Raw genomic sequence first — 9,438 nt, forward strand, 5'->3', positions numbered from 1 at the left:
TTGATGAATTCGCTTGATCGATCTGACTCGAGTCTCAGTCACTTCAGGGGCCAAAGAACCCAGAGTTCTAAATCCCTAACCATAGGGAGACTTTCCATTGCTGAAGGGTAACTAGTAGGTGCAGATGGACTGGCAGTTGTACGAGCGTTTCCATCTTCTACTAGGTAGGTATTCTTGCCGACTTTTCACATAGATCCATATCAATGATAGAGATACATACCAATTGAAGGATTCAATTGATCCATACCTCGTACTGAAAGTGAGCGCATGTCTTCCCCGGACAAGAACCGAGGTAGATTTAAACTAAGCTCAATGGGGAATCGTCCGCCCCACCCCCAATCACCGTGGTTTGCACCGTTTGTCTGCGATCGCAATCTCACAATCTCACCCAAAATGCCATGCCATGCCATGCCATGCCATGCGATTAGCATCTCAGCTGCCGATGTTTCACTAGCCATGATGTGATCCTGCGATTCAACGCATATTTCCTTCAAACTCTTGACCTTTCTTGCGCCTCTTCTGCACCGTGCGACCGATCTGCGCAATTGCCCCGACCCGACAATTGCAATTCGTGCCCACCTCTCCATCCCCGCCGATGACCACGTCCCTTATCGCGTCCAAAGATCCATCCCTCCCAGAATCTCCGGCATTCTACAACTCTTCTGCAAGCTCAACCCATACAATAACAAAAGGCTACAATGTCGAGCGACTCTGGGCGGGCAATGATCAGCCCGTCGATGCGGCGCAGCCCCAAATCCAACCTTCCGCCCGAGAGGGTTTTCTCCATACAGATCGGGACGGAGCTATTTCGTCTGTCTGGGGCATCCATTGCGTCTGATGGTCAGTCTGCCAGATAGTCCCCAACTCACGAACCCTCTCTAAACCTCCGAAGCTCCGTCCTACTTCTCCCACTTCTTCGAAGAGCAAATCCGCCAAAACGGCGACAATCCCAACATCCGCACCCTATACATCGATCGCGACCCGACCACGTTTAAAGAGATCGCCAAACATTTGCAGGGTAGGACCGATACTTAATGTGATTGCGACTGCGCAAATATTGACTGGTTGCGGAGGATAGGATACCACATTCAGCCCACAGACGGGTCCCAATTCGTCAAGTTCTTCGCCGATGCTCAATTCTATAGCTGTGCGTCGGCCCACTCCCTGGTTTGGAGATATCCACATGCTAACGGTCGCAGTACCACGCTTAATCTCCCAGCTATTCGAGTCACAAATCTTCATCCAGATCGGCGATCGCAACTTCCAGATTCCCCGCGACATCTTCTCCGGTCCAGGCGACTCGCCGAATTTCTTCACGTTGGGGTTCGCCGCCTTCTTCGCGTCGCCCGTCGAAGTGTTCCCAGGACTCGAACGCCACGGTCTCCTCCGGCCCCCAGCCATCACACCCCCCAGCGTACCGAACCGTTCCGGGGAAGTCTTCGCGCAGCTTCTCCACCTCCTGCGGGGCTACCCCCTGCGAATCCGAAACGAGGAGCACCGCGCGGAGCTCCTGCGGGACTGTCGCTACTTCCACCTGCGCGGCCTGGAGCAGAAGATCATCCCCCACCACATCAGCTTCAATCCAATCCTGGGGCGCGACGAGATCATCATCCGGCTCGAGGACGTGCGCCGGTCCGGTGTCCACCTCGAACAGGGCGCCAATGCCTGCGACAGCAGCTGGGTGCGGTACTCGCGGCCGTTCCTCGATGAGAAGAAGTACGACCTGATCGTCGAAATCGGCGACGAGAGCACCATCCTCGACCTGACGACCAAACACCCTACCTTCCTGAACCTCACCAAATCCCGGGTGACGAGTCTGCTGCAGATCGTGGCGAGCAAGAAGCTCGCGGAGCTGGACGACGTCGCGATCCAGGACGAGCAGATCTGGTTCGTGATGGGCCCCGATACGAGTCTGACGGTGGACGGGGAGCAGACGAGTTACCGGGATGTTGTAGGGTACTCGACCCCAGGCGCCGCAGACAGTTCGTCGCAGGAGACCCCAAACAAGCGGAGAAGGGTGGAGGAGCCCTCCAACAGCCGGGTCTGGGTCGTGCGCAACGGCCAATGGCGGATCTGCGTGCGGCCCAGCGTGAATCAGGGTAGTCTGGACTTTCTTCTGAGGGCGGTCCAGTTGGATGTATATACCCAGGAGACCGTTCGCAATCGGAGTCGACCATTCTTAGGGTCCTCGGCGATTGCATGAGGTACTATGATTATCTGCACTGTACCTATCTGGATGAGGTAGTTAGAGCTCCTATATACATCTAATCAGAGAACCCCGCCCATTCACCCTCGCTGTTGTCTTCGTTTTCGTCATCTTGAGCCTCGTCATTTGAATCCGACTCGTCGGGATCTTGTGCATCACTGTCTTGATGCACTTGATCGTCCTCGACATGGCCATTGGCGCTTTCAGCCTCAGCCACGACCTCATCGTCTCCATCGCGCACAAACCCTGCAATGAAGAAGCCGCCGGTGCCTTCGTCATCCCCAGGCCAACAGCGCAGACAACCCTCCAGCACCTCATCCGAGAGACCGAGATCGCCCACCTCGACTTGAGCAGCACCACCTGCAGCAGGCTTCTCACTCCGCACCCCACGATGCTTCCACTTCCGCATCCCCTCCGGCTGCTCATCCCTCCGCATGATCCTCCACCCGCGTCTCTTCGCCACATCCGACGCCAGGATCCTGGCCACGACCGCCTCGTTCTCCACCATATGCACCGAGCACGTACTATACGAGACCCTCGTCGCCGCCGGGAAGTGCAAGGCATGCTCCACGATCCTCGTCTGTAGATTAGAGAGCTTCTGCAGCCGCTCAGGGCCCATATGCCCATTAGCAGGCAGATCGTTCTCGTCCTCCGCCAGGGCGGCCTCCTCCTCCTCTGCGTCCGGGAGTTTCCTCTCCTCCCGGCCCTCCTCATCATCCTGTCTCCGCTTCCTCTTCTTCCCATGCTGCCTCTCATTCCTTCCATCATTACCACCCACCTCCGGCAAAACTAGCGTCGGCACATCATCTCTCCCCAGAATCCCACTCCCCGAACAACTCGGATCGAGCAGCAAGCCCGTCACGCCCTCGAAGCGCTCCTCCTCCGGATCCAGCGCCAGGAAATCTTGCCCCGGCAACACCGTCACCAAAGCATCCGCCCCCGCCGTGGCCACCATCTTCTGAAGCGTCTTGGCGCGGACCTGCGACTGATCCATAGACCACACCCTCTTCCTCTTCCTCTGCCCCTCCCCAAGGGGATGCTTGCAAAGCAACGAAGCCATATGCGTCGTCTTATTCCCCGGGGCGGCACACCCATCCAACAACTCCCCGCCCTCCCACCTCCCATCCCCGACCAGCAAATACGCCGGAAAACACGACGCCTTATCCTGCAGAATGATCTCCCCGCGCTTATAAGCCGGGGTGACCGTCAAATCCACCCCCTGCGCCACGGCCACCAGATCGGGTACATGCTGATCCAGATAGATCTTTTTACCGGCCGTGAGCGCCGCCTTTTTGGACACGATGCCCCCAAGCTCCACCAGCGACCCCACAACCTCATACCCCTTGAATGTGGTGGCGAGTTGCTCGGCCAGCGTCGTCCGCACGTTGTTGACCCGCACCCAGCGCGGGTAGACTGCTGTCGCAGCAACCGCAGGATCCCCGCCGGCCGCGACGACCTTCTCGCAGCGGATGGCTTCGCGCAGGGCGTCGAGGGTGGCGCATCCGCGGCGCACGCGCGCCTTGGTGAATTCCCCGCGCAGGCGGGCCTTGTGGCGCTCGATCGCCTGGCGGAGCGGGTGGGTGGCTTTGGCGGCGATGCCGGATTTGGCGAGGAGGTGGTCGTGGACGAGGAGGAGGGCGAGGAGGGGGGTTAACTTTTGCAGTGGTGGCGTCAGTTATACTCATCTTGTAAACAGTCGCAGACACTAAGGACACAAAAGCACGCGCGGCAAATTTGCCAAATAATTCATAGCAGGAGAAGGGGTCCTACCTTAGGTTCCAGCTTCAGGATCCCCGCCTTCTCGATAACCTCTTTGAGGAGGAGATCCCATTTGGAGGCTTCGATGATCAGGGCGTAGATCTGCGCGGGCGAGGCCTTGAGGGAGCGGGCGTTGTAGAGGCGGGATTTGAAGGAGCCGCCGGTGGCGGGGCCTGTGAGGATGCCCACCGCGTCGTAGTAGAGGGACATCTCTTTGCTCAGGGGATGATTCGACCATTAAAAATGGAGGGTGCTGGGATGAGGAAGGGCGATGCTGGAGAAATTTTGGTGTTTGCATTGTTTGTTTGGGGTTTGTATACTGGACTTACTCCGCGGCCCATGTAGTTCCTACTTAACCGCAAGGACCTGCTGATTCATTTTTTCTCTTTCCAAATAGATTCTGGTAGTTCAATACACCAGATGCAATTATCATGGTAAAAGACAATCATGAAGAAAAGTCCAGGGAGAACCCCAACCCCAACGCAACCCCCAGCCCAAAATCCGGAGGTGACCGACCTTATCACCTCCGCTCCGCATCTCCGCCCGCACCTGCATCCGACTTAGCAGTTTGCAGACAATTCTCCCGATTACGGGGGGCAGCAGCAGTGAGCACTGACTCACTTCATCCCACTCTCACTCTCACCCTCCTTCACCCTCAAACAAGCCCCTTCCCTTCTCTTCTCTTCAGCATAAAACCCACCAAGTCCGCAACACCCACCTCCACCACCCCAAGCCTCTCCAATCCCCCACCCCGAAAGAAAAAGTCCCAACACCCGCGGCCTCCAGAACTTCTCCTCAACCAACCAAACCACAAACACAAGCAACAATGCCCTCCCAATTCACAACACACCTCCTCCCCCCGCCGTCCCCCAACCAGACCCCAAAATTCACCCTCCCCACCCGCGCCACCCCAAACCCACCGACCAACCCGCGCCTCCTAACGGACGCCCTCACCATCCGCCAGAAAGTCTTCATCGACGAACAGCACTGCAGCGCCGAGGAGGAGATCGACGCCGACGACGGCCGCAGCTGGCATTGGGTGGTTTACCACGACCAGACCCCGGAGTCAACCTCCCCTGCCCCCGCTCGCGCCGGGGCAAACCCCACTGTCCAAGAACCTCCTCAACCAGACGCACCGGAAAGCAGCGATCGCATCCCGGTCGCGACGATCCGGCTCGTTCCGCCGCCGAACGTCCACGAGCATCACAACGGAACGGGGAATGGGGATGGTGCGCCGGCGGAGCAAGCACAACAACAACCCGAACCCTACATCAAGTTGACGCGGGTGGCGGTGCTGCGCGAGTATAGGGGGTACGGGCTGGGGCGGGCGGTGGTGGAGACGGCGTTGGCGTGGGCGAGGGAGCATGCGCGGGAGATTGATGCTGCTGCTGCATCTGCGGCGTTTGCTGCCGCGCAAGAACCAGGAAAGGATGGGGCGGGGGTGGTGGTGGCGCGCCCGTTGTGGAATGGATTGGTGTTGGTGCATGCGCAGACGCAGGTGGAGAAGATGTATGAGCGGTGTGGGTTTGTGACGGACGAGGGGATGGGGAGGTGGGATGAGAATGAGATTGAGCATTTGGGGATGTGGAGGAGGCTTGTTCTGGAGTAGGCATGGAGCGGTTCCTTGCAGAGGGAGTGGTGTGTACAGCGAGAGTTTACGATGGAGTAGGAGTTTGTAGATGTTCCTTTATAAAAGGGTGTGGGGTGTACAGCAAGAGTTTACAACGAAGTAGAAAATAAAATTCTTGGATATTGTTCATTCTTGTTGAGATCTAACTCGTGTGTATTGGAAGGTCGGGTTGATAAACACCGTACCATGAAGCAAGGAAAAAAAGAGATCGCCGCTCGTAACAACATGACGGGGTATCCTAAGCATAAGGAGACAAGCAGATTGAAGACCAACACCTCCGCCTCTTTGACGATCATTAGAAAGGAAGTAAACACCACAAGACAAAAACCAAAGCAACACAAGGTCTTCCGAAACTCCGCACAGTAACACCGAAAAATGGATCCGAAAAGACGACAGCAGAGAAAAGGCATGTTCTAAAACAGGTATGTACGAAGTGAAGTGAAGCGAAGTGGGCGTCGGTCAGCATGGATCATTGTGGAAGCCGACAACCCCTCGTGTATGGGCATGTTCATTAATGCGTGAAGTCGTGGTCGTTTCAGAAAGTGCTCCAGTTCCAGCCGCGAGGGACGCTGGCCGCGATCTCGGTGGATTGACCAGGGACACCGTTCAATGCAGCGGCCTTGAGGCTCTCGACCGGCGAGGGCTTGGTGGCCAGGGAGACAGCGCGGTCGGCTTCGCCAACGGTACCGGTCTGCGCATCGATCTGGGTCTGGATCTTGTTGAGGCGCTCAGTGCGCGATTCCTCCCAGCGCGAATACGCGCTCCAGCAGAGATCGCAGGCACGCGACGGGACACCCTCGGGGTGGAAGCGGGCATTCTGATCGAGAGGGACGACATAGGGGGTGTGGGAGGAGCAGAAGACATGGCCGCAATGGCGACAGTGGTGGCGACGCAGGAAGATGCCGAAGGAAGAGCGACAGGTGGGAGAATCGCAGTTGGGAGAAGCAGAGTCGGCCTGGAGGAAGATCGTTGTTAGCTTAAGTTCGAGCGGATGATGCAGGGGTGCGATGGCGTCATGCCGATCACGCGATGATTCGCAATGGCACGCCTTGCGCGACAGTGCGCCGCAGGCACGCCATAGTGACTTTATAAGACAACCGATCGCCCACCCAGACAGAAAAAGGGGGAGAGATACTCACTTTCCAGTGTTCACGAGTAGGCTGGCCGGTCACCTCGCCAAGGTCTTCTTTCTTCATCCACTCATCCTCAGCCAGCTTGCTGACAGTCGAGCCACTGCTGTAGCTTTCCATGGTGGAGCGACGAGTAGCCGGGACGCCGATCTCGCCCTCAGTCAGGCTGTCCAAGGAGCCGTGGACACTGCGGGGAGGAGAAGGCGGAGAGGCTTTCTGAGTAGCGTGGTCGTTGTTGGGGCGCAAAGCAGCGGGGACATACAGAGGACCCTTCAATGGACGAAGCTGCTTGCTGTGGAGCGGAAGGTACTGCTGCTGAGGCGAGGCCGGGGAGTTGTTGGCGGTGGTATCGGCGGAGCTGATAGGGGTGGGTTGACCGTAGAGGGAGATTTGGTTACCCGCGAGAACGGGAGAAGTGGTAGTGGAGGTAACAACGTGGGTGGCCATTTCGGGGAGCTTATGATATCACCACAAGTTTCGGAAATGTGATTAAGGTTGAGAAGTTGATATGACAGAAGGCGGTGGAGAGGAGAGAAAATGCACGAGATGGATATGAAAACAACAAAAGGCGCTTTCAGGGGTTATCAAGAACCGAGAGGATGGGAGGTAATTAAGTATGGAGAGATCTTGACGGTTTCGGGTGATGGTAATGACAAGGACGGGAGATGATCCAGATGATGATGTTGAGTGATGTTAAGGGTTGGTAGTGAGTTTAGATCGAGCACACGGTTTTCGACAGAGAAGCTGGCTGGAACCAAAGAAGCATCGCAGTGGCAAGCAGGAGACGCGGGTTGATAGAGTTCGCTATGACGAAGGCAATCTGAGGATAAGCGCTGATAGACAGATGCTAAGACGAGACCGGTTGTGGATAAAATTGGGTTTGGTTTGGTGGTGGTGGTGGTGGTAGTAGTAGTAGTAGTAGTAGTAGTAGTAGTAGTAGTGGTATAGAAGTGTAGTAACCAGAGATCAAGTTGATCAAATAAACTTGGAAGGAGGTGGTATTGGTATTATGTATCCAGCACTATCACCAGTGCAGTTGGGAAGTAACACTTCAAATCCGGAGAGCGAAGGGGAGGGGGATAACCCGGATACTAATATAGTTCTGGGTGTTTTGTATTCTGCGGGTTGGAGATGGGAAATTAATTTATTATTAAGGTGGCTCTGTTTGGACGGACGGACTGCGACTGCTCTCTTTCACTGTCTCTTGCTGTGTCTCTCTTGTCTCTCTCTCTCTCTCTCTTTAGTTTAACATTTTGCCATGCCTGCCTTGTGGAGATGCACGCTAGCGGGTGGAAGTACCAAAATAATTTAATTTACCAGGAAAACATAAAATCAAATTAAAATAAATAAATGTAATAAAATAAAATAAATTCAACAGGCGGGTAAGCTAAACGAAAGTCGGCGGCGAGATTACCATTGGGGGAGAAGAGAGTAGAGGGAGGGGAGGGGAGGGATCAGCATCTTTTTGGTGGCTTTTTACTCGATAAAAGGTTGAGGCTAGAAAGTCCCGAAGAAACAGCAGCCGGTGGAGCCGTTGGAGGCGACTCTTTCCCGTCAGAATTACCCTATTCATCATCCACATCGGACTCACCATACTTCGAGTACATACATACATACATACATGCCAATCAATGGCATCAATCCCCAGTCGGATAATATACAGGCGCCTGCAGAAAAGAATATCTGCAAATCTGACGCTGACCACCCCCTCCCGGGGAAGTAGGAAAGGGGAGGGGAGGGGGAGGGGGAGGGAAGAAGACCCAAAGTAAGAATTACCCCCTGAGAGTGATACTGCACCTGATACCAGGTGGACTGTACATCACTGCAGAGGTTGTAACATACCAAACAACCTACTGGCTACACTCTCAGAGGGCTCAGTATGTGCCCTCCCGATCGGAAGCATGCCAACCACACTATTCCTAAACCAGCACGGCTTTTTACCGAGGATGGCCCTGAGATGAAGGGACGGATGGATAGTCAACTAGTCAACCTGGAACTGATCGGATGCAACTGTTACTTGTTCTATCAGCATGAGTATATCCATCCGTCCTTGACTATAATAACATCACTGGCTGACAACTGGTTGTACGGAGTACCTAGTAGTCTTGCACATGTATAGAAGTCCCAAGCACCAAGCAAGGCAGGAGTAGTTAGTAGAAGACTCACAACCAAAGTGACAAAGTACGACGACGACTGGTCCAGATAACCAGCAAGTAGTCTTCTCATTCCTCTGCCATCCGTCGGATCTGAGGAACTGGAAGGGCTCAATCAGGGATGGATGCATCCATTGCCAACCAGTCCTCTTTTTCCGAAGCAGTCAAGTCATGATGACAACCGAATCTAATTCCTTCTTCCCCCTCCTCTCTTTCCCCGTGTGTCCCCCCAGTCTTCTTTCTTGACCGCCTCTTACAATCATCCCATCCCATCCCATCCCCCCCTATCAGCCTCTTGCCCTCTCCCTCTAATTAGTTACTCACATTCTCACGATGAATCATCGATCAAGCCGGTGGTATGAGAATCAAGTATGCATCCCGGTCTTGTGGCAACCAGTTAATCAACCCTGAACCGACAAGCATGATAACTTTCCCCTTCAGGCGATCTCCATGCTCTGCTCCTGTCTATTTCCCCACTCGTCCTCAGATGGATCATGGATGGAAGTGAAGGGGTTCCATCTTTTTTCCATCTCCAAAGTTCAAACCCACCACCAACCCCCC

At 55.0% G+C, this 9,438-nt stretch overlaps 5 protein-coding genes across 5 annotated transcripts; 2 read left to right on the forward strand and 3 right to left on the reverse strand.

The window, feature by feature from the left end:
- The first annotated feature begins 404 nt into the window (after window positions 1-404).
- On the forward strand, window positions 405-2,278 carry BO66DRAFT_389353 (uncharacterized protein). Its single transcript, XM_025646779.1, has 4 exons — window positions 405-840; window positions 893-1,018; window positions 1,079-1,147; window positions 1,200-2,278. Exons 1-4 carry the CDS (start codon window positions 699-701, stop codon window positions 2,201-2,203), a joined length of 1,341 nt encoding a protein of 446 aa, XP_025507057.1. The 5' UTR covers window positions 405-698; the 3' UTR covers window positions 2,204-2,278.
- Window positions 2,229-4,174, reverse strand: BO66DRAFT_367893 (rRNA (cytosine-C5-)-methyltransferase RCM1; the record flags this gene model as incomplete). The annotated part of the gene is made up of 2 exons (XM_025645308.1): window positions 2,229-3,860; window positions 3,977-4,174. The coding sequence occupies 2 exons, from the start codon at window positions 4,172-4,174 to the stop codon at window positions 2,265-2,267; spliced, it is 1,794 nt and encodes a 597-aa protein (XP_025507058.1). The 3' UTR covers window positions 2,229-2,264.
- Window positions 4,175-4,563: 389 nt separating this feature from the next.
- BO66DRAFT_469015 (GNAT family N-acetyltransferase) lies at window positions 4,564-5,690 on the forward strand. The gene has a single exon (XM_025652693.1). It carries the CDS (start codon window positions 4,791-4,793, stop codon window positions 5,571-5,573), a length of 783 nt encoding a protein of 260 aa, XP_025507059.1. The 5' UTR covers window positions 4,564-4,790; the 3' UTR covers window positions 5,574-5,690.
- Window positions 5,691-6,129: 439 nt separating this feature from the next.
- Window positions 6,130-7,171, reverse strand: BO66DRAFT_315572 (FYVE zinc finger domain-containing protein; the record flags this gene model as incomplete). Its single annotated transcript, XM_025643476.1, has 2 exons — window positions 6,130-6,549; window positions 6,734-7,171. 2 exons carry the CDS (start codon window positions 7,169-7,171, stop codon window positions 6,130-6,132), a joined length of 858 nt encoding a protein of 285 aa, XP_025507060.1.
- A 1,582-nt stretch (window positions 7,172-8,753) lies between these two features.
- On the reverse strand, window positions 8,754-9,168 carry BO66DRAFT_237905 (uncharacterized protein). The gene has a single exon (XM_025642828.1). It carries the CDS (start codon window positions 9,006-9,008, stop codon window positions 8,790-8,792), a length of 219 nt encoding a protein of 72 aa, XP_025507061.1. The 5' UTR covers window positions 9,009-9,168; the 3' UTR covers window positions 8,754-8,789.
- Window positions 9,169-9,438: the final 270 nt, after the last annotated feature.

Source organism: Aspergillus aculeatinus, assembly GCF_003184765.1.
Source record: "Aspergillus aculeatinus CBS 121060 unplaced genomic scaffold BO66scaffold_8, whole genome shotgun sequence".
In the NCBI taxonomy this organism is placed as follows: domain Eukaryota; kingdom Fungi; phylum Ascomycota; class Eurotiomycetes; order Eurotiales; family Aspergillaceae; genus Aspergillus; species Aspergillus aculeatinus.

Excerpts from the sequence above, each read along its gene's own strand:
- BO66DRAFT_389353 (XM_025646779.1), top strand. The coding sequence starts at position 699 with ATGTCGAGCGACTCTGGGCGGGCAATGATCAGCCCGTCGATGCGGCGC. Across the intron at positions 1,019-1,078 it reads GATCGCCAAACATTTGCAGG|GATACCACATTCAGCCCACA; the intron begins GTAGGACCGATA and ends TGCGGAGGATAG. Across the intron at positions 1,148-1,199 it reads CGATGCTCAATTCTATAGCT|TACCACGCTTAATCTCCCAG; the intron begins GTGCGTCGGCCC and ends TAACGGTCGCAG.
- BO66DRAFT_469015 (XM_025652693.1), top strand. The coding sequence starts at position 4,791 with ATGCCCTCCCAATTCACAACACACCTCCTCCCCCCGCCGTCCCCCAAC.
- BO66DRAFT_237905 (XM_025642828.1), bottom strand. The coding sequence starts at position 9,008 with ATGCATCCATCCCTGATTGAGCCCTTCCAGTTCCTCAGATCCGACGGA.